This window comes from Perca flavescens, chromosome 15, assembly GCF_004354835.1.
Source record: "Perca flavescens isolate YP-PL-M2 chromosome 15, PFLA_1.0, whole genome shotgun sequence".
Lineage (NCBI taxonomy): Eukaryota > Metazoa > Chordata > Actinopteri > Perciformes > Percidae > Perca > Perca flavescens.
In genome coordinates, this window is record NC_041345.1 from 15219204 (window position 1) to 15244390 (window position 25187).

General features: G+C 41.2%; 1 protein-coding gene across 1 annotated transcript in view; it reads left to right on the forward strand.

Annotated features, from left to right (window-relative positions):
* Nucleotides 1–3526: 3526 nt before the first annotated feature.
* Nucleotides 3527–25187, forward strand: part of olfm2a (olfactomedin 2a) — a 44633-nt gene continuing 22972 nt past the window's right edge. Inside the window, exon 1 of the mRNA XM_028599297.1 lies at nucleotides 3527–4019. Coding sequence (XP_028455098.1) covers nucleotides 3963–4019 — 57 coding nt within the window. The 5' untranslated portion in view covers nucleotides 3527–3962. The remainder of the gene's footprint in view (nucleotides 4020–25187) is intronic.

The window sequence follows — 25187 nt, forward strand, 5'->3', positions numbered from 1 at the left end:
AAAAGGAGAGAGGAGATATAGTGAGCTGTCTTTGTCTTAGCACGGATCTGACAATCGAGCCTTTAAGAATGGACATTTTAATTGTAAGAATAACAGCTTTTGATGAATCCGGTTAGAAACAGAGGTCCACATTGAGCATGTTCAGCAAGCTTTTGCCTTTTTAACATTCATTAGGAAGCATGGTGTCAACTGTGAGATGCACGCATGAGAATATGTTGTAATGTTTGCACAAGGCTTTTGTGGTGGTTTAGATATCTGTGTTGTGTTTGCAGGGGTGTCAGGGTTAACACTTCTCCATCTGTGTTTTTATTGACATGTTGATGTTGTAGTGTGTTTGTGTGTGATAGATCGCCTGCATGTGTATTAATCACCAAGTATTAAATTTAAGCCAAAGGCTACATCAGCTTAACATTATCCATTGTGCCCAATGGACTCCGTAATGTAGATGCAACATACTGGATACTTTCAGGAAGCATATGGTCTTTCAGTCCAATTGCATAATAACTCTGCAGTGCCTGCAGTCACAGGAACATTACGAAGATCAATAACAACCACAATGCTCTGTTATAGGACAGACTCCAATGTTTGTAAAATGGATAGAGCAAATCATGTTTTCCAACTTCACAAAATCCAATTAGACTGTCTGTGTAGGTTTGTGTGATGATCTACAATCTAGTCACTCGATGGGCCTATCCACCTGTCTAACATTCACTATAACCACGAACAAAACACTAAGCGCCTCTTTTTTCGCCTCTGCTCTAGCGCAGTTAATTCTAAGTGTGTTCTTGCTTTCCAATTATTTGTAAGAGAATCAACTCCTGGAAATTGAAAATCTAAATAATGATAGGCTTGGCAATGGTGGCTCAATACAAATAGTCCTATTTAAACAGTTGTTTCTAAATGCTGAAGAATTGTACTTCTTGTCAAGCAGATTGCCTGTAGGTAGTTAGAAACAAACACACACACACACACACAGAGACACACACACACAGCAGAGATGCTGGTGGTTGTTAAATTTAGACCTAAGGCCACTTCAGTAGATATGTTGCATTGCTTCAAATATTTTAGCAACAAACTCACAAAGAGAAACACAGAGACAAATCCCAGATTAAGCCACAAAGCAGGACATACAATCAAACAACCATAAGTCAATAACTAACATAAACACTGAGGCTAACCATGAGAAGATGTGGCGTAAAAGAGAAAGGCAGAGTTGATGAGTTCAGAGAAGCAGAAAACGGGGTCTAGCATCTTTTTTTCTAAATTGGTGATTTTAGTGCCACATTCGTCGAACACAGTGCAGTCTTATGTGAGGTAACAGGAAGAGAGAGATAATGCCTGCCTGAGAGGACACGCAGTAGCCCTAAAGCTCTATTTTTCCCCCTTCTCTTCGGGGAAAAAGGAGAAAAATGCTGGATTTTTGACAAATGGGTTATGCTTTGTTTGCATTTACCTCAAAAACATTCCCCCAGCTCCCTCAACGCCCCAGGTCTCTAAACTGTAACTGTACAGGATGGAGCGCAAGATGGAGGAGAGCAACCAAGACAAGGGAGGAGTCTGTTAGTACAGTGTATATTGTCAGCATGACCGTTAAACACACTGGCACTCTGACCCCATGCCATGACTCAACATCACTTTTACTCACCCTGGCATCTCTATTAATCTCAGCCTCATGCTGTACTGTATGTACTGTATCTGAGCTGAGGCACTATCCAGGATGGTTTACCATCTGTACATAGTAAAATACAAAAACTAGTGAAAACAACAGCACAGGAAAGCAGGAGTAATTCCTCTATTCTATTTTCTTTCTTTCTTATACACCACTGCTGGTAAAATAAGAGGGGTGTGCACCATGACACTGAGAGCAGCAGCAGGGGTTCTGCTGAACCATACAGGGACTGGAAGGATCTGAAATCTTATCTGAATGTGTTATGAACTAATACCACTGTGTGCTATAAGGTCGCTTTCACATATCTAGTTAGCTAGACTCGACTGCAATTGGGGTTGGGGAGGCGAAGGTGGAGTTGCATTTTTCCATTTGGTTCGGTTTGCGTTCAGTCTCTTTGTGTTGTAGCAAAAAGAGACTCAAAGGGAGGTTTGCAGATTTGTGGTTTATTCTCGAGAAGAAGCTCCGGATAACATTTCAGCTCAGTTTTATAGGGTACAGCAAACAACTTTAAAAATAGGCTGTTACATCACATGGTTTTGACTCAGACCGTCCTGCAAACACCACTTCAAATTTGGTCTGTGCCATCTTAAGATGTTAAAGATGAAAAGTCATTAAAAGAATTGTAATAGCGCAAAAAATGCGCAAGTTATAGAGGACCAACTTCATGTAGGAAAAGGAAGTGGGTGTAACTTGAGTGTACATTGACCAATTTGCTCAAAACTTTTCAGGATTCCTAAGAGTCCAACCCTGACAACATCTACAGGCCAATATTGACTCAAAGTTATAGCGCTCCCCTAGTGGCAACAGGAAAAGGCCTAAAAGTCAAGGTGTTATACTTTAAATACTTTGTCAACAACACAAGGGATGTACTTCCGTTTACTTTGTTTAGAATTGCTCTCTAAACCCTGTCTCTTGTAAAGTAAGTAAGTAAAGTGTATTTCTAGAGCACATTTAAACACAGTTTAAGCTGACCAAAATGCTGTACAAAAAAGCACTAAGGTGCTGTATTAAAACCCTTGTTTTCGTTAACAAGGGTTAAGGATTTTCTATCTTCTATTATAAATGTATTTGTCAAACGCACCATATATTGTAAACAAATGCCATAGTCAAAGCGGTTCCGACACTTCCTGGTTTAGAAATAATTACTTCAAAGGAAAATGGAGTGGGAGAGCTGAACACCCTCTTTCCAGCAACAGTGTTTTTCATGCTTTGTGGTTTTTGCTTTCTTGACGCTGGTCAGTCATTACAGGAGATTCACCACAGGTGACATGTTTTGCATTTACATATTTGTCATTCCCGATTCAGGATCCCCAGAAGCTACAAACACAGCCTGCCAAAAAAGCAGGGGAATCACAGGCCCACACTGAAATAAACATACAGAGGCTTGTGCACACCCAATTACAATCTCACCTGTCCTGGAAAATACTTATTAGAATGCCTAACCATCATTTAATTATCCATGTTTGCTAAAGACAATCATTATCTCTATTGTAACTGGGCTTAGAATAATCTTTATCATTTCCCTAAACCCCAGAGAATCCCTCCATTTTGACATCTAATTGGATATGTGTCAGCGCTAAATTAATGGTATTAATGTGGATTTGACATTCACTATCTCGATCTTTTACAATGCACTATCACTCCCCATCGGGCTTATAAGCAGGAAGACATTATCAATGCTAAATGTCAGCTCTTTCTTGAGGTATCTGTCACTGTAGTGGAAACATTTTGTGCAGCAAAAAGCTTTATCACTGGAAGCTATCTCTCTCTCTCTCTCTCTCTCTCTCTCTCTCTCTCTCTCTCTCTCACGCACGCACGCACGCACTGCCAAGCTTGGCTGCGTCAAAGAGTGGTACTTCTTTGACTGAGCTTCTGGCACATAACCGTGCTGCTCCTAGCGTCCGCACCTTGCAAGCACAGCAGTCACCTTGCAACCTCTGCGACTCTCCTCCGCTCTTTCTCGCTCAGTTGCAGTTATTCTGCAGGAAGGAGGGGACCGCCGACTGTCCGCTTCGCCCGAATAAATATCGGAGGAGTTTTCCACGCTGGGAAATTTGGAGGTTTTGCTTTCGCTACCCGCAAAAGAGTCTATGCTCCACGAAAGACACGCGGCTGGTCGCTACCGAGCCAGAGAGGGCTGCCGTGCGTCTTGGTGATGAGGTTGGGGGCGCACAGCCGAGACAGCATTAAAGGAATCCCTCTGTATCTGAAGAAACCGCCCCAGTAAGGGACAATAACGGGGGGGAGAACTGCGGGAACTGGTGTCGGCTGGGACGCTATCATTTCGACTAGGATGCATCTCTTCAGTGCCATGTTCCTGCTTGTGATGTTAGCTGTCATGCACTGTGAGGTGAGGACTCCGGCACAAACGCTTGCACGCTATGAATAAGCATTATTTAAAAGTTCCCAAAGCATTGCTGAGAGCCTGTAAATTAATTCTGAAATATAGATAATTTAAGTAAGAACCAATGACTTAAGAAGAGTTGTATCACAGTTAAAAAAAGAAGGGGAGGGGGGGATATGATGTTAAGTCAGTGCAAAGACTGTATTCATGTTGCAGCATTAAATAGGAAAACTGCTATTGTTCTTCTGAAGGTATTAGTTTGCAACCTAGCGTGCTAATGAGAAGCAAGGAAAACGTAGCCGAGGTAAACTTCAGGGAAGATGTGACACTAAGCAGAGCTGCAGTTGACGGTAAATCCACCTAAACTTGACTTGACTCACTTGCCGTTTCTTTTCCTGGAATTGATGTCTTTCACATAAATCGTGATGCAGTTTGTAGTATGAATTACAATGAGTGGAATACATGATGCTTACATGGTGACGACAAAAGGGAAAAGTAAGAATATGAAGTAACGTGTCCCCTTGACAGTAGGCTATAATTGATTTCTGATACCTTTGATGCCCGGCCCGACCTTACCTCTCCATCACTGACAGAGGTCCAGGGGCTCCGCGAGATACACTGTGACCGATTGCGCTGATTACGCTGAAAGAACCGAGCGACGGACGGCAACACTGACAATTTGTCTACAGTATCTACGTGTGATTTGTGGCTGTGAATACGAGCCATGCGTAATTAGGATCGCCACAAATGGTTGTAGATCCTGCAGATGTTTGGCGTGCTGTAGTGTATGACACTCGAGTAAAGCCGCGTCCCTTTGGTGAAAATGACGAGCTTTGATGTGACAGTTGTAAATCGAAGTTAAAGCCGGTAAATTATTTGACCCAGAAAAGCTTTTGTACTTGCAGGGGTTCAGCTGGTCAGCATACAGTGTTGAGCATAAGCCATGACAGCTTAGAAAGTATAAGGTCTGCTTATAAAGTAGCTGCTATGTGGCTGTTATTTGGGGAGTGCATGAAATCCGATCATTTGTTGGACGGCGCCGGTTCGCACCTTTAGCTCCATGCAGCAATATATTCAGGACCACGCACAGCGCCGTGTCGCGCCTTCGCTTAAAAGCAGTCTAAGTCAAAGTAGCACCACAGACAGCGCCTCCTCGTTGGCGGGGAGTGTTACCATTTGGCCAAGGCCACCAGACAGATTGCAAGGCCGAATACAAAACAACACAACAAATATAAATGTAAAAGGATGCTAAACAAATGGAACAGCAATGTAGGCTATTTATGAACAATAAGTGATGTAAGAGATGAAAGTAACAGTTAGTGGGGTACAGTGTGGTCACTCACCAGGTGTTTCATCTCTAAGGCCCATAAACAATACAGCTAACAGGCCTATGTGTTTTAGGTTTGGTAGACTTTTCCCACAAACTGTTTATGGTTATCTTTTGATATATTCAAATAAGATGTGGCCCATTGTTGCAAATGTATCTAACTGAGGAATATGCTGTAACATGTAAAGACCATATGTTGCAGCATACATTAGTGTTTTATATACCATGTCTACAGAGCAGGTGGACACTGCAGTTGACTTTTAACAGAAGCTATATGCTTTCCGCCTACATGTATGCTGATGAACAGGCTGTACTGTACACCTGTGTGCCAGGTTCAAAGTATAACGTTTGCAGCACAGATGGTATTAGATACAAAAACAATTGATTTCAGTCTGAAACAAGGTGCAGGAGTTCCCTGGGCTCTAATTGATGTAACAATCACACTGAACACATCCCTAGCTGCATGACAAAATGAACCGTGAAGACGTGTCGATGTGCTTCTTAAACCTCCTTTACATTAAATAAGATATTAAGTTCCCTGATGCATAGTAACTAATTTAACCTCAACTGAAAAATTGTCTAAAATCGAATCTTATAACTAATTCTAAGACTTCAAGTGAAAAATAGCAAATCACACAACGTGGCAATGCTACACACATCCACAGTGCACTATGGATGTTCTTTAATAAATGAAGAGGAATAAATGTCACTGTAAAACACTTGCGAATGTGACACGGAAAATGTAGCTGATGACTTCCTATGATATCTCAACCCCTTCTTCAGTGGGTTCATACTGTAATTGGCCTTAGGGAGCAATTGGTTGTAAGTGTTTACATTAAATATTTAAAGGTCTGAAAGAAAATATAACGCTACCAGTCTCTCTAAGATTGCACGGTAAACATAAAGAATTGATGACTTCTTGCGGATCTACTACAATGAGGGTAACACTCCCAACCAGCGGAGTTGAGAAATTCATATATTTTCCGTGACAGTCTCAGTACAGGCCTGTATGAAATATTTACAGGGCTTTAATGAGACAGATACTCTTGTTCGTTCACTGCATGTGTTTGTTAAGTACCCATAAAGCTCAGGGGTCCTTATATAGATGGGTACCTGCTTGACCTTGGCACAGATGTCTTGCTGTGGTGTGCACATCAAGCCATGCATGACAGGACACACTGATATGTGTGTGTGTGTGTGTGTGTGTGTGTGTGTGTGTGTGTGTGTGTGTGTGTGTGTGTGTGTGTGTGTGTGTGTTTGGAAGTAATGCATTTCTTATACACCCATACATACAGTGTACTGCATCTTGTGCACAATGTAAAAAGATATAGATATAAGATATATAATATAAGATATATAAAATAAAGTATAATTTTAAATGAACCCAAGGCAACTCATCTCCTCTAAAAGTTCCAGACATTCAGAGAAATGTGCGCTAACAATCATTCTGCAAGATGCAAACCTTGTTAAATGTAAATCAGTTTAAAAAATATTTTCAAAATATAAAAAATATTGCATGAAAAAGCAGCATGTAATGACTCTCATTAGTCAGGAGCTAGACATGATAGTATGTTGGCATCATTTTCTGTGAAACTCAGCATCTATTCATTTGTCTGGTTAATATTAATGGCTTAGTATTGATTGCTCAGAATGTAAATTTAGTGCACCAGCAGACATTCTAATGCACAACCTAATTCATCTTGTAAATAGAAGATCCTCCATTTAGTGTATGTAGACTTGGATTTCGTGGTGAATTAAAATCATGTGAACAATGAGATGATTAGACATTGTGTTTATGTGTTAAACACAGACAAATAAAGATCACAAGAAAAATCAGTGTTCGTGAAATATCCCCTTTTATTACAAATGAGGTAACCCAGTTCAGTTACCCTGAAACTTCATGAATACATATTGACTTTTAATTTGTTCAAAGCAAAGACTTTTATTCAAATCAGTCAAATTCTCTAATGCTAGAAGAATGTTTGTAAATCACAAAGATGCATGTTCCACTAATATTCCTGTCCAACTATCAAACCAATTTAAAAAGCTCACTGGAGCCTAACTGAAAGGTGAGGTAATATTGGTTAAGGGGACAACATATTCTTTGTATTGTTTTCTGTAGTTACTCGATTTCTGTGTATAAGGATTTTTTCATATACGTGAAAGATTTACATTCAGATTTGGAGGCAAAAACTGTTGTGTTGTCCCACTGGAGCAAGGGAGTGCCAGAGGAATACAGTTATTGGTTTAAGGTGTCTGGCCTCGAAGACTCCCAACAGTAGCGTGGTTGAGAGTGATGGGAATGAACACCTGCTTTGGTGTTTTTCTGTGTGTAAGGGAGAAAACATAATTGCTTGTCATTTTCAGAGGGACTCAGAAACAATCAGTAAGAACAGACCATTTAGGACCTTGTTAAGTTGTTTCCTCATTCTAGATTGGTGTGATGATTGCACCAGAAACTCACCCAGCCACTGTCGATTTATAACTAAAAGTAGTGTAAAGGAGCAAGCACTTGTAAATCACACTGCTGTTTAAAACATCATTTGGCACGAACATTTAGTTTATTTACACTTAGCGAATTACTGTATACAGCACTGAATTGAGATGGTTTTATTGACACAACTGAAACAGTAGCTATGATAAGAAGACTTTCTTAGCTATAAATACTGTAATAATAACTTTTATTTATATAGTGCCTTTCATGAAACCCAAGGACACTTTACAGAATTACAGTGGCTAAGCTAAGGGAGGTTGTAGGCTGTGGTGAGCAGGTTTTGTTGCAGGAGTTTTAAAAAAATGTCCAGGGATGTAGCATTTTGGATATCTGCAGGCAGGGTGTCCCAGAGGGACGGGACAGCAACACTAAAGGCTCTGTGTGCTCTGTGACACTGCTATGTCAGTATTATGAACCACATTATTGATTCCACATACAAACAGGCAAAGTGACGTAAAGCAGTTAGCTGATCTAATGCTTAGGCTATCAACAGTACAGTGTCTCTGCTTGTGAGGACAGCAAAGACAGACCTCAGCTCAGTCAGGCAGGAAAAGCAGCTGGATTGGATAATGTCCAGTTGAGACAGCTTTAAACAGTCCACCAACCTGGCAGTGACCCTTTGACCAAAAATCTCTTTTCCTGGTGCCAGTCCAATGAGAGCAAAGCAGCATGATAGCAATAAAAGCCCTCCCCCAGACATGACTATAATCGAGCCACTTGTGGTAAATGTCTGTCCTTGTGTCCATGCCAAAAGCCTATTACACAGCAGTTCTACCAAAATATTAGAACTTGTCAAACCTTGTAAAAAAAAAAAAAAATAACTAAAAGGTCCCCTCTGCTATTATTATCAGTGAGCCTACCTGTTAAAAGCTTTTATAGCCTAAATATGGAGGAATGCGGCTGGATGATAGGCAAGAAGGAACAGAGATGTTTCCCAGGAGGAAGGACACTAGGTAGCAGGCTGGACAGAGTGTGCTCTGCCAAGCGGCAGCCTAACCTCCACCGAGAGAATTAAATTAAACAAATGAAAAGCTGCGAGAGCAGGGTTGTAAATCTGCCAGTGTGAGGCAAAGACACACACTCAGCTGTTAAAATCACCTTGCTATGCTACGACAGGTCCAGCGCTTGTCTGAATTACTAACATTGCATGACCACACAAGCCCATTGAAAGGTCAAGCTGCAACACACAGATACAACTTTCAATCTAATACGAGGACATTACATATTTTGCATGCAGTTCACGCAACATTCATTTTAATAATATTAACATTTGAAGTACACTAGTATAGCTATAATATGAGCCACATTTTTCTAATACATGTCAATAATATGGAAGCTTGTGTTTCTTGCTCTGTTAAATAAGATAAGCCACATAACCTAATTTTTGTGTTGCCTGTCAATCACTAACAATCATCTCGAGCACTATGTGGGTGAGTAAGTGAGCAGGCCGTGTTAGATTAGCCACTATGCCTGCATCCAACTTAATGCACTCCCCATTAATATACAAAGGTGCCGCTTCACAATCATCCACAGATAATGAGGTTGCATTATGCTTGATTCAGTGCTGCTTGAAGAGATTGAATAGTATGTGCTTGTGTCATGACTGATTAGGGTAGAGCTTGAATCCGTGCACGACAATAATCCCACATTGTGCGAGTCAGAATCTTACCACTGTAAAAGAGATCTGTTTCATAAAAGCGATGCTGCTTAAGGAAGGGGGCCGGAGCACAGAGAGCTATTGAGCCTTTGTGCTGTCTGCTGTTCACTCCCTCATCTTAATGTTTGATGAGCTTTCATGTTGCCCACTGCTTCATCATCAGAGGCGTGTTAGTTGGAACAAATAATCAGAACACAAAGTGACATTGTGGGGACTCACCTGCCATTTGAGAAAATAAATTTGGTCAAAAGGTTAAACATGATTTTTTTTTTAGGTAAGACCTTGTTTTGAGGTTGACGAGTTTAAAGTGTGAAACATGGGGTGTTTGTGGTTCGGAGTTAAAGAAAATCAATGCTGTACAATTTCCTAAAAAATACAGTGTGTGTCTGATGGTAGATAAAAGAAGTGGTGGTTAGCAGGTGGTTAGCATGTGTGCTTTTTAATGGACAGGGAGGTTTGTGTGCCTGTATGAGTGTTTTGGCTTTTGATGATGCTGTACCTGTTTTTGGGTCAGTTTTCTAAATGTGGTCTGTTCATGACTCACATAGGGGTGATATTAGCGTATGATGATGGTGGCAGTGAGCTTTTTTTGCGGTGCAGCCCTGGGTGATTGGGTGACTGATTTTTACTACTGCAGTGCATGGGTTTGGGGCACGAAGGCAGGCAGCGGTCTGCGTAGTAATTGGTTAACACATAAAAGAGAAGCATGTGAGGTCAGTGGCCTGACTCTCAGACAAACAATGCGTCCCTGCCATAGTTGGGGCCCCTAAGTTATAGAGGGTGTATCAGCATGGCTTTACCTTTCCAGCTGGAATGCCCTTTTCCGTATGGGTACATATGCAAACACACATGTCCTTCCTATTGAAATAAACAAAACGGTGATCTTATCATCATACTGTATATTAAAAAAAACAAGTGCAGGCTATAATATAAAGTCCAAGACACTCCCCACTGATTAAAACTCCTCCAGGTGACTCCAGATCCCTTGCATGATTCTGATTTTTTTAAGCTTTGTTGTTGAAACCCTGCAAATTTGAGGACATGGGACTCACTTGTAACTGGGATTTTCAAAGTCAGAGAAGAAAGTCTGGTAACCTTGGTCTTTAGTCCATGTTTTAAATGACCACTTACTCATTCAGAGCCACAAACTGACCACTACTTATGCTTCAGGGCTGTGTGGGCTCTAAATGACCTCTGTTGCCGTTTTCTGTCTTGTTGAAAACCCAGCGGCCGGCTGTACTAAAATGAACATTAGCGACCCCATGGACTGAGCTGGCTGACTCTAGGGCATCTTATAATCGTCATTAGAAAGGTCTTTAAGGTCTTTTGGGACTGAGTACTGAATACAGTTGTTAGAGCTTTCTCATTTATACAGACATGGTTAACCTGGCAGCTAACCAGCAGCCAGCTGCACACTCAGGGACTGATTCTTTTTTTCATACACGCAGGAGGAAAGAATAGTAGATTTACATGTGTCCTCTGAGCCTTTTGACCCTAATTCTCTCTTCCAGACAATTTCACAATGACAAATATTTTCTTAAACTATTCTGTGTGATCGTATAATGTAAAGGATGTTACTTGTATGCTTGCTGTCAACGGTGTATGGATGGATCAGCTTGACTGGTGGGATGAATATCATCCCTATATCGCATTCTCTCCTCCACTTTCTCTCTTTCCTTCTGTGTGAGTGTGCTGGAGGGTGCAGGACTCCCAGAGGTTTATGTCTGTGACTCTAAGCAAGAGTGACATTTCTCTGACAACACCCAGAACAGGCACACACATGCGCGCACAAACACAGTCTCTCTTTCACACACACACACACATTGTCTTTTTTCTCTCGCCTTTGCTCTTTAGTTCACAAAACATGTCAGCAATGGGATCCACAACAGACAAAGAGTGAAACAACGCATTAAATCAATACCAACAAACATGGCTAAGGCTGGTAAGTTAGGCTGGTAAGGTCGTAGGTTATAGTACGAGTGCCAATTAGAGTGCAGACACGCTTGATCATCTGGTCAATGCTCGAAACACTGCCACCACCAGTAATAAGGCAACACGCGTTACCCTAGTAACTGCCACTGTGGGACTTACCCAATGTTTTTTTTGTTTTTTTGTCCATCTGCTCTTTTTTGCATTGCAGTAGGCACCTCCTGACCAGTTTTTTGTACGACCTTGCTTTCCCCTGCTCGATGAATCTTTTATGAGCCTGGCAATGTGGGTTTTCTGTGTAGAAGATTGGAATATAAATATGGCTGTTGCGCCTAGAGCTCCTCTTCCTGCTCTGATACAAAAGCTTTCATAAGACAGATTGGGCAAGCTGCTACTTGAGCGGTGCTCTTCACATCTCTTCGCTTTTATCGGAAGACACACATGCCATATCAGAGAGCGTTACGCATTCTCAAACACCAGACATAGATTCTGCCTCCACCTGCTCGATCACACTGGACAACACACCACACTCCCGGGAAATCTTGTTTCCTTTCTAAAAAGGGTTTGTCAAATGTTTTAGTCAGCATAGTTTTACCTTTGAAAGTGCTAGTCAATTACAGATTGCTCACATACATGTTATGGAGAGCTGTAGCAGTAATTGACATTGAGCGCTGCGGAGGAGGGTCTGGTGAGTCCACACAGCATTCCGGGATGGGAGAAAAACATGCTCTGGTTTATTGGCATTTCTTTGAGCTAATCACAATCGTCTTGGGCTGTGCAAAGCACTGGACAGAGCCACGGTGCCTCTGCAAAATAGCCTCGGGAAGGAACTTTTTTTGGTGCAACATGTGTACGTTCAAAGATTGTTTTAGTCATGCAACAGAAAACTCAGATTAGACAGATAGTCTAGCTAGCTGTCTGGATTTACCCTGCAGAGATCTGAGGAGCAGTTAACCATAGTCCTCATAAATCCACCGGAGTTTAAAACTACAACACAAAGAAAGAGGAAGGTAACGGACATCCGGCCGAGACGAGTGACATCTGGCAGAATTTCCAGCGGCACCAGAGCAATCCCGGAAGTGGAACGTGATGGATATAGACTTAATGAGAGGTGATACAAAAGTGAGAGAGTAAATCAGGGTTGAACTCCTCTGTATTTCTTTTTCACTACCTCTCTCCCTCTTGTGTTTTTCTCAACTTCTTCTCCCTCTCCTCCTATTTCACATGATCTTCATTCCAGAGAATTCTCTTCTCACCGCCATGTGTGAGTGTGACAGTGTTGGCTCCCATGTTGAAAACTAACTCAATTGCAGGGCTTTCATTTTGGGGAATGAAGGATGAGAGCTATGTGCCGCGGCAGAAGCGGGTGGCAAGAGGAACCATTTAATCGATGTGTTTTCCACGTGGCACTGTCACTGCCACTCAGTAGGGCCATTGATAAGGGAGGCTCTCTCTGACTGCGCCAAGGCTTAAAGGCTCCAGTCAGGGAGGCGTGAGACCCAGCAGCCACCAGACACTGCTGCATATCAAGCAGGTTGGCAGAGCTGCTCTCTGCAGCCCCACGATGAGCAAGGTAGAGAGGTCCTTTGATAGAGAAACTACACGTAGGAAAGAAGAGATAACAAGATACTCCAGTGGAAGGAACACCAGCTTACATTACATTATGATGCCTGATTCTAAATCCCTGGGATTTCTCCAAGTCTACAAAACACACACAGACACAGCAGTGTGTATTACGGGATGCGAACACCACATCTGGAAGTAGGAGTCACAACTAGAGAATTCAGTATGTATCATATTAGAGAAAAAGTCAAACGGAATGATATATGTAGCATTGATGAAATGAATACATTTAATCTAGCTTTGACGGATTACCCAAAATTGGAAGAAAATGATGCAACACACTGACTTTTGCATTCATTTTTCATAGATCAGAAGGCTCGAATTTAGATAAGCATATTAGTCGAAAGCAACTTTTCTTGTGAGTTAGTCCTGTGTATCCAGCAGTGCCATGATTCCATTGCCCATTATGCCCTTTTGATTATTTAACAGAGTATACAAACAAAACACTATTTTAAAAACAATGGCCTTGAGCTTGCCCCGAGTGCTCAGTCTTCAACATTTGCCACCTTTTCTTTTTCAATAATCTTCAGCCTCAGACTAACAGCCTGTACAAAGAACAAAATGTATTTCTTGCATACTCTAAAGAAAGCTCTTGTCCCTTAGTAATACTCTTGGCAATGGGTATGCATACTGTATGTGCAAGTAAATTCTGTTACTGAGTACAGCTAAGAAAAGTGTTGTAGTGTATTAAAAAAGCCTAATGTGCATTACAAATAAACACCAGAAAATACGGTACATAAATAACATGCATTCAGTAACATGAACATACACTGTTGACAGATGCTGTGAACTGAAGATGCTGTGGTGATCAGGGTTGGTGGGCAGTGTCAGAGTCGGCTACAAAGTGAGAGGATGTGGACTGGGTTTGAATTAGTGACTAGTGGAGTAGTTGAGCAGGGCAGCTTGGTTGTAAAGTGAGAGAGAGAGAGAGAAAGAGGAAAAGACAGAGTGGAGTTGCTGGAAATGAAAATTGGAGATTGCGGGCAGGGATAGAGGAAGAAATAGACAGAGAGTGCCTTCTGACTGTGCCTGCAGGGTTATTATCTCTCCCATCATAACCAAAAGGAGAATAATAATTCGAGGCCTATTGCTCCATGATTTTATTCCCCTCAATGGCACCGACACTCCTTGCAGATTCTCTTTAATTAGCTCCACATCCCTTAATCAATACGGCCGTGACCGTGACAAAACAATGGCATGTGCATCCTGTCGCTCGGGCACGAGAGACACAGGAAGCAGCAGGAAGAAAGGATGAAGTGTTGACAAGATGAGAGAGGAAAATGATGTAGAGTGGCATTTCTGTGGGAGAGGGGGAAGGGGGGGAAGAAACGTCATGCTCTGATAAAAAACCTGCTCCCATGACGATTAGAGTCTGCACTTGTTTATCTGATATTGAGTTGGTGTGCATGCGGATGTGTAGCAAGAGATATATGTCTGCATCTTGCTGCATCATAAGGTGAGAAAAGCAAGCAGGTTGAAGCAATAGTCCTATCATGTCAGAGTATGCTACAGGATCCAATGCAGTAATCCTCGTTATATTTTTGAGTAGCACAGCTGAGTGCTTCAGCCACACTAATGGCGATGTGATGAATAGGTATTCAGGAGAAGTCTCTCTCTTTAAGCCTTAGTGCCTCAGGCTACTGGCCCTCTCAGGCCCAGCTCTCATCTCTTACTCCTCTCAGTGAAAGCAACAGCATGCAGGGAGCTGGTGAAGGGATCTTCAGTGGAGTACTTCTCACTTGTCGGGCACATTTTTCTACTTGGTATGTTCTGGATGGATATCTGCAGCTGCCATGCTTTAATCTGTGTTGATCCTTTCCAAAACAGCCCTGAACAAGACTATTACATGTGAACAGTGATAGACATCTACACTGTGAAATAAATGTGGGTATAATCTGTTGATTCAGGGAAGTTCCACTAAATTGAGAACAAGGATATTAAAAAATCTCAGATTTTTATGGACAGCAGAAACTAGTGATTTAATCTGTGGGTGGCAGAAATGTCCCCAGAATGTGTTACGCTCTTAAACTCATTATTAAAGGGTATTTCTGTCATTCTAATCTCCAAATGCTTAGAGGTTGAATCTTATTTTGAATGAATTGTTGTCGGTCCATTTTAGCAAAGGCAATCAGGCAATAGTCAACAATGACTTGTCCCAGGGGGAATGAGCAGTGCAGTCACAGACTGTCATGTCTTAAAGACACCAAATGAAAATATTTATGCTAACGATTAGCAAAGGAAGCGCCTCCTTAAGGGGAAAATTATCTCTAATTCCCTTCTGTGCTGCATGGAATATTAATGCAAGGGACGGCCTTACTGATATCGTATCTCTCAGGCTGCATCCACAAATATCATCATTAAGCACTCTAGATACTGTAGATCTGCGTGCATAGAGTGAAGAGCATGCTGCACAAATCCTGCATCAACTAGAATCCTGCAGACAAAGGCAAAGACAAGTCATACTGTTTCTAGAAATCCACACAGCAGCTGTTTGTCTGTGTATAACACAGATTCACATTTTGGGATGGTAATGCAGGTTTGTCACTACATTCATTCACTATATAGTTTATTGCCCTGTACTTGCTGAACACGGCATCTGTTGCTGAGAGATCCAGCCTGATGATCCAATGCAACCCCCATGTGGTAAAGCACCAGACTCTATGGCCGCTCTTTACCATTAGAAGCATGCCTCTCCTCCTTCCTCCCACCACCACCTACCCACTCACAATACTTCTCATCTCACACTCGGCTAACTCTACAGAACATTACCCCTTTATAATATGCAACATACGGCCCTCTCTTTCTGCTCTGTATACTCATTTTCTCAAGTTTGTTGATATTTTCCTGTCTGTTTGTTTGTTTAATCACTGAACGGATCAGCGGCTCCTCATCTTGAAAATGCAGCCGAGACTTTGCAGATTACATGGCTGGAATCATCGTCAGAGTGTTGGGGGAAGGAACAAGGAACACGGGCTAACACAAGACTGTTTATTTATACTAATAACTGTTTCAACTCTGTCCACCAGCAAGGCAAAAGTTAATAAAAGCACACAGTGACAAGCTAATTTGTTGTTTCTCCTAGCCTAACCACTTTTTCCCATAAAATATGTAATATTCAGTTAGGGGCCGTTTTGGGATTTCTCTCTATTGCACACTGTGCCTGTGTTGTACTAATAATGTGTCTCTAATTAAATGTTACAGCTTCTCTGAGCATTAATAATTAGAAGACAGAGGATACAAATGAAGGCTTCAGTGTGAGCTCGGAAAAAAAGAGCTGGACACATGACTGCAGGCTGGTCCTGTCCCCTCATTACTAATATAAAGTCACAGCTGATGGGTTCTGGTCATTGTTTGCTCCTGACCATGTCGAGCGCAGCAACATTAAGATTTCCTTTCACAATTGGCTGCTGCAAACTCTCAGTCAACCAGACTGTAATTGGCAGGATCTCACCACTTCTCTCTGGCCCTGTTAGTTTCGCTGTTGCAGACGTGGCAGAAAACAGACAAGATGTAAATTCATCACCTCAGGGAGTTTGAAATGCATCACCCGTCCTTTTTCTCTCTTTAATCGGTTTCTCTAGCTGCCTCTCTCTCTCTCTCTCTCTCTCTCTCTCTCTCTCTCTCTCTCTCCTCTCTTAAACATCACAGTCTCTTCTATTACCTTTTAATCTAACTTTTGTGTTATTCTTTGGCTTGTGTTCCTCTTGTGTGGCCCACCACAGTGGTTAGCTAATCCTGGTGATACCTTCACTCTGTGACTGGGTGACATTTGTAAACAATGACTCAGATAGAGACCAAATGAGAAAACGTAGACACTTTGTCCACTGGTTGTCTCTTTAGTTATCTGATAACACTACGTGCATGGGATCTAAGATCAGATCTCATTAATGAAACAAAGCACTTTGCCATTACAGTAATAAGACAATGGAATGGCACTCAACTCCAGCAGTGCAGAAATAAATTTAAAAAATGCTCTGAGCAGCAACAGCTATATTCAATATACAGTAGAAGCCTAATACAGATTTGTAAATATTAGCATGCCGAAATAGAAGTGTTTTATTAGCTATTTGAAGAAATAACATGAGGTTTCCAGCACTCAACAGAAGTCAAGTTACCATCTGGATGAAAAAACCCGTGGCAAAAATAGAACCAAAAGTTCAGTGAAGGGCGTTTTGAAAAGGAGAGTGGCCATGGGGGGGCAGTCTCAATTAGCAGGCTTTCTTTGAGCCTCAGCTACCTTTCTGCCAGACGGAAGACTCCCAATTTGCTGACAGTAATTAGTCCATTTACGGGAATAGCTTTCCCCATGCAACAGAGAGAATGTTTGATTAGCTGGTGGGGTCAGGATGCAGTAGTGGATTTCTGCGGATGGATCCAGAAAATGGTGGGTTTTGTGGGATATTGGTAATCAGGTCATGTAGCCAGGAAATGATCATAGTAATTGTGTGTGTGATTGGCGTATGTGTCTACATGTGTGTGTGGGCAATTCAACTGGGCACGTTTAGCACAGGAAGTGCTGCACTGAGTTTTATTCAGCAGGCACTGTTGGCATGAGTAGGCGCAGAACAGTGGATAGAGGCATGCTGTGCTGCAGAATGCATGGCAGCTGATTGCCACATGTAGTTCCTGTCTATTGCTTTGATCAGGCCTTTTCTTTAGCAAGCCTCAAGCAAAATGTAGTGCCCTGCTTGTCCCTGATTGAGCTGATATTCAACCATACTGTTCCTTCATACCAAATACCCTACAAATAATAATGCATAAGCCCCTGTGAACTTTTGAGATTGTAATCAAGGGAGCAATCAGGAGCAATCAATCCTTCTATGAATAAAATTTGACTGCATGTTCCAGCAATATACTCATGAAGTGTCTAAAATAAAGTACACTGAACTAATATCTTTCCTTTTTTTTAACATGGAAATAATTTTGCAATGTAGCCTCTTCAACTGTATCTGTCCCTCTGGTGGGTCATTTAAAAAAGGCAGGTTGAGTGATTTAAGGGAAACATAAAATAAAGCTGTAAAGATATACTTGATCAAACAATATAATTTGTATACCGTTTCAGCAATTTCACTGTACTAGTACTTATAGAGCATTTTGAGAAACAAATTGAGGAGGTCAAGAGGCCTGCTATGAGTCTTGGTCCCAGATCTGCAGTTCTGCCTTGTGATATAATATGAATACTTGTCTTTAGTGTGGTTTATTTTATTTATTTATGGATATAGAAAGACAACAAGGGGGTCCAAGGGATCCAAGGGATAACATGTAAAAGCGAGTAACACTTTTTTCCAACATGGTCCCTGATGTAAGAGAACAGGATACAGGAACACATACAGTCCTTCTAAGGTTAAAACAATAAAAAATATGTTTTGTAAAAAATGTGGGTGGATTAGATGGGCTCTACGGTCTATACTGTAAAGACAATGGATGGACTCACCACAGGATATTCTAGGTGTGTTACAGTCAATACAGCCAAGCAGACACATTTACGATATTGATTCTCTTTCTCACACGTTCCCACTGGAAAGAGTAGTTAAGCACTATCGGGCTGAGCCTCTGTTTTGTTCCTTACTATTATTTCATACAATAGTGACCGAGATACTGTATATTACGTGCAAGTCACAGCTCAACTGGGTCTCTCGCACAACACTGTGGCAACCACCATTAGAGGGTACTGTAGACATTTTACAGCTCAGTGGAGAGAAAGTGTGGCTCATGCAAGTGGACACAAATACGGAGAGGCACACACAAATAAATCTATGCACGCATATGTAGACACATACACACAGAAATGGACATATTTACTGTATTTTAGGCGATTATAAATCCTAAAACTGTGTGCTGATGCAAACTGAACATGCAAGGTTATCTACTCCCGTATCTTCATGCAAGCCACATTTATCATGTGATGATTCATGACGGTATATGAATCATCACCATCACCACCATGAATCAATGAATCAGTCGCCTCTGTGATCAGAGTGGGACAAAGGTCCTACTTCATTTGTGGTGAACGCTCACTGCTTGAAATATTGAACATTTTCGACTCGATAGGATGCGTTCTCTGCACTTTTGCATGCAGGGGTCGATGCATGTGTACTCTATAATCCTCCTGTGGTCTCAGTCGCTACTATACAATTTAAAAGCCCAGATGAGTTTCCTTAATCAAAGGCCCACAGGAGCCGTTAATAGATTAAACACTCCATGTTGAAAGCACACCACTGTGTCTGCCTGCCTGAACCCTGGGGTACAGCTTATTTATGCCATTTAAATAGTTGCCATGGTAATGAGGTCACGCTTTGTTTAAGCTGATTTTGATCTTGATCTATTTAGAAGGCAGTGGGCCTCCATGTCCATCATCTAATTAATGAATTATGACTCAGAAAAATAGCCAGTATTCTTTGAGCCGGATGACTCCAGCATCTTTCAGAGCTCAGGCGGGGGCTCGTGTGCGGCCTTGCTGCCTCAGTCCGAACAGCTCTGCATCACTGTGAAGGATGTCTGTGTAATTAGCTGAGGTGTAATTTGGTCCTGTATTTCAGCTGTAAATCTGTAGCTGGCTGCATGTTTGTGCTCAGTGAGAATGTGGCTAGTGTTTCCCGCTTTCTGCTCCCCAGTATTGTTATCTCACCCAGAGCTCGTCCCTATGACCTCGGGGCTTTGTAGCACTCTACTGCCATCCATGGGTGTGCACAAATGCTGCCATTTCTGCAGTTGGTGGCCATTTTCACCGTTTGAACTGATTAAAAATGCCCTTTATAGAGCATGCCCACAGGCTAGCAGCAGAGTGGATTTTTTTAGATGTTTATGATAAAACACAAGGTCATGTTGGCATTTATATGTGGACGCACCAAAAGGCTGCACAACATGTGTGCATGTAGATGTTCCATAGTGTTATATCTCCAGTATGTAGTGCAAATCTGAGTCCAAGCATGTGACAAGATAGCTACAATCACAAGTGTTTGAGCTCAGGACAGAAATAGTAGAAGCTAAGACACATGCAGGGTAAAGGAGAAACACATGATATGATGCCATTCTTTCTCTTTGCCAGAGGGGCCAAGAGAGACAACAGACAGAGGGAGAGAGTAAGAGGAGTTAAAGGCTAAATAAAATTCACAGAAAAGGAGAACAAAAGAGAGTGACAGAGAATTGGAGATAATGACAGAGCAAAGTAATGGCGAAAATGAGGCTGGACAATTTTTATAGTGGAAATTATGAGCAATGGCTGTGAAAATTAATCAAAAAGGATTAAATTAATACAGGTTAAATGACTGACTTCCTCTCTAGCTAATATTTAATGAAAGCTTGTTCTGCCAACAGACTCTGTGATTAGACAGTTGATTGGCAGAGTCCGGAATTCTTTGAGGTATGGCAGATTGTCCTTATGACACTTATTTTTTCAATCCATTATTTGGTCCATCACTTTACAAAAGATGGCATCTGCACTCTGTGAGAGAAATATTAAGTTTGAAAGAGTTCAGGTGTACTTCACTCTACATGGGTATAGCAAATACATAAGTTATTAACAATGGGCCTCATTCACCAATATCTTCCTAAGTTTTCTCTTAAATATGTTCTTAAGAAGGTTCCTAAGAAAAGTCTACGCCGGATTCATGACGTGTTCTTAAACAGCAGATTTGTTCGCATCTGTGTTCTTAGGATTGATGAATCCCACGTCTTCGTAACTGAAAGCGCGTGCCTGTTGTTCCTAATTAGCATAAGAAAACGCCCCGCAAATTCCCATATAAGGACATGACACTTCCTGTGCACCTCCTGGGAGACAGGTTTTCGGAGATTGTCGGAGCCGCGGTGGAGGAAGTACTGAATCTCAGTACTTAAATAAAAGTACAAATAACAAGAGACATATTTACTTTAGTAAAAGTATAAGGTTTCCACTACCACAAACAAGGCCTGGCTTTTTTTTTTAAGTTCCTATCCTAACCAGCATAAAACGGAAATGTGTTGTTAGGATCGGAATGCGGTTGGTTTTATTCATGGATGTATTTTAAGACAGTTTTATTTTCTTTAACCATGCAAGTAAGCAAATAAAGTGCGTGAAGCAGCGGACATGGGGAGATGTGAAGAGGTCCAGCCAAATAAATAAGATATGAACGCGTCTTACGCAGCCTGGCGGAGGAGTAAACGACGCTGTGGAGAGAAATAGCAACTTTGATTTAAAAACGGGAATACAAAACACAACACAAACGTTTTCATTTTCACTTTTACCGGAGGCTGTATTACCGAGGGTCAGCGGCGCTGCGCCCGGGCTCTGGAGCACCGGAGCCGGCTTGGATCGGCGTTGCCCCATATACAGTATCTACGGCAACCAAACTTCACTGGTGAGACAAACGTGTGACGGTCAAGAAGACGTTTTGGCAGGGGGGAAACTGATCAGAAAATGTAACGGAACATTGTAGAAATGTAGTGGAGTAGGAAGTATAGATAATTGCTGCAAAATGTAACAAAGTAAAAGTCAAAAGTAGGCTATGAACTATTGAGTCTACTTAAGTAAAGTACAGATATGTGAAAAATGTACTTAAGTACAGTTAGGACGAATTTGTAATTTGTTACATTCTACCATTGCATTTTGGCCCTATAAATAGCGATCAATCACCAAATAACGCAGGATTTAATCAGTTTAATTGCTGATGTAAATTGCAGTGTTAGTGTTTTTATTGCATAATATGATTTATTTTTCAACAAATGATCAGAAATACATTACAGTACAATACTATCATTGTAAACGACTGTAGAATTAAATAAAATGCAGTAAGCAATCATTTGGAGCAAATTGTCATAACTCAAATGTGCGTAAGAGTGCTTTTCAGTGTTCGTAGATTTTGTTCTTAGCTAAGAACAAATCCAAGTTAAGAAAACATTAGTGAATGCCAGAATCTTCGTAAAAAGTTCGTAAGAAGGGTTTAAGAACACATTTCTTCGTAAGAACGGTTGGTGAATGAGGCCCAATGGTCTTAGATGAAAAGACACCTTGAAATATAGGAAAAAAGGGTGCAACGGCCGTATGCGGCTCTTTGCCTGCTCCTTTGAGGCTCTTACTGTGTGGCTGAGGGCTGTGTTATTGGTGGATTTATTTATTTATTTTTTACTTTTTGAAACATTTCAGATAAGTTAAAAAAACAGCATTTGAATGATGCATTTGCCAATACATTTGCCAATTATTTTAAAATAAAAAATAATGCAGCAGAGTTTTTTTTATGGACCGATTCTGCAACCTGAGGAATAAAAGCTGCCCCAGATTTCTGAAAGAGTGGCCACAACCGAGTACAACCAGACCTAAAAAGGATTGTGGATAACAAAGACTGTGAGACTGTGTTGATCTAAGTAAGAAAAAAAACCTATGAAAGCTGCTATGTATTATGACTTTCATTAGATCTGGAAGTCACTGTTGCTGTTATAATGTGGATGTGCATGTGTTGTGTGGCTTTTTGCTATGGTGCGTATTTTTTTGTGGCTCTTTATGCTGAACTGGTTGGCCACCCCTGACATATGATGTGGGGGGTCTGATAGCAGCCGGCCTCTATATAGCTTCAGTTATTATAAATTCAGTAGGTGCAGCCTGCACACACAATGTTTTGTAATTGGCACAAATGAGTAAAAACGTATTAGTTCTCTGAGAAAAAAAAAACATTGTCATCAAACAAGAGAGAAAATAGAGTTGTCTGCACTGCTATTACAAAGAGAGAATAACATAAAGATAGCTGGGGAAACAACAGTTGCCTTTAAGGTTTTCTTTTGATGTGGTAATAATCTATCATCTAAAGAAATAAGAGTCTAATATAGTAGTATTACAGTAATATATACATATATATATCTGCTGACTGATTAATATTTATCAGAATTTTGCACCTGTTTATTTAATGATCCCAGCAAGACAGTTTGGTTTATTTTGTGGCCATGAAAGCTTGTTTTATTATTCTGGAGATCAATAAAAAGCTAAAGATAAAAAGATTTACACACATAGCGTCTGGCCCATTAAAAGTACTTCCAACTTTGTGAGCACCAATTCAAGTTTTGAGTGATGAAAAAAAAAAAAAATGGAAAATTAGGACATCCTGGCTTGTCCTCTATTGATGAAATAGTCCTTAAAGATCTGTAAGGGTTAATAATTGGTTTTAAGTTAAGGTAAGGGTTGGGGTAAGGCATGTAGTTGTGGGCTAGGAAATGCATTATGTCAAATAGGGCCCTCACTAGTATAGAGTAATGTGTGTGTTCAGTGTTTCGTAAGGCATTACTAAGAAATTTAGCAGTCAAACTGTACAAATTGGGGCCACTGGGGGAACATTTAAGATATCAATGTGCTGTTGATTTCTACTTGCAGTGAATTATCTAGCTTACTTGTTGCACAGTGGCCATAGTTGTACATGGGGTGGGTGGTCTCATTAATTATCCAAGATGGTGCATGAATAAGCAAAATCTTGAATGATTTTTTCATTTTCAGTCAGCCCTCTTACTTCAGTACCAAGCTTTCTTTGAGGAGGCTGAGTATGGGAGCTTGGTTAAATATAGATATAAGGGTAAAGGACATCCATATCCATGTTTAAATCTTTGCTGCCACCCTGTGAATGTGACGATTACTGCAATCTCTTTAGACGGTGCATCAAATGGAAATACACAGTATGATACATTACAAAAGCATCCTGACCCACACGAAGCTTGCGGGCAAAAACCCTTAAATATATGAAGATAATTTAAATATAAATGTTTACACATTATTATTGCACATCATATTGATCTATTAGATATACTTGTTGTTGGGCTATATATAGATAGCTGTTTGTTGAGACCAACTAGATCAATAAGGAATCACCTGTGAAATGTAATTAGATGATAGATGTGTTATCTTGACATGGCTTCAGTCTATTTCCAGCCCCCTGGACATTGTCATAACCCTACTTAGAAACCAGCAACAGTGTGTTTGTGAGTGTGTATACTACTCTGCATAGAACCGTTTACTAAAATCTCTGTTAGAAATTGAACGGTATGATTCTAAACAGAGCTGCCACATGCCCCCTCACATCTCCTTGACAGGCTCCCATAAAGTGACAACTACCTGTCACCAGTTTCAATATTGCACAACAACAAATGTCCTTCTGGCTGTGTGTAATGCAGCGTGTTGTGTGCAATGCCACTGGTAACCACACGGGGTCAGTCTCGCTGCAAAAATAGGAGCAGACACAGGCGTGAGTGGGAGCCAGCAGGTGAGCTGAGGAGTGCTGACATTTTTTGGATGGGGCTCAGAAAGCTGTCTCTTCTCATATCACTTCACAGTACACCACACACAGAGGAGCCCGTATCACTCACCCCATGTGACTGTGTGGGGAAGGGAGCCCATCCATGGCTGACAAACTGAATAAGTCAGCAGACCAGGAAGCGGGCAAGAAAGGGAGATGACCTGGCCGTTTTGTCTGAGTAGGCCATTCTGTCATCATTATTCATGGTTGTTTAGGGCGTAACACCACACTGACAGTGTCCCAGTACCTTGCCTGAAATTGTTGCGAGAAAGGGGTTCAAGCTTTTAGCTAGTTCCCATACCCCTCATTCCATCTGGGCCATTGAAGTAGAGCTAAGTGGCGAATCTAAACTTCAGAAAACTTCTTAAATCTGTCCTGAAATAAACTCAAATCAGGCTCGAGACATAGTCTCTAAGGTGATTTGACACCAGTAGGCAGCAAAGCGGTGGGTAAGCTATCTGACACTGGCTTACCTGCTGTGCTTGTGCTGAAAAGCTAAAGCCATTACAGCAATAGAACAATGGTAAAACTGCACCACTTGAAAAATAACACGTAATCCCCCTTATTCAAGGAAAGCAGGCTATATCAACCAGGCAAGAAAAAATCCAAGCTTTATTCATCAGTTTTACATTGTTTTGATAGCTCTAATCTATTCCATCACTTATGTTAATTGAATCATCATCCGAATTTGAACTTGTGCACTAGTTTTATAGAAAAAGGAACAGTAAGTGTCAAGAAGACATGTAGCTGAAGATAGTGATATTGTTACGCCTCAGGCAGAGTAAAGTTGGTAAGATACTGTAAAAGTGCAAGCTACAGGCTGACTTAAGATATGTCATGAAGCAGAATGACAGATGAGCTGTCAGAAGCAGCCGTTGGCAGGAGCTGGATCTCT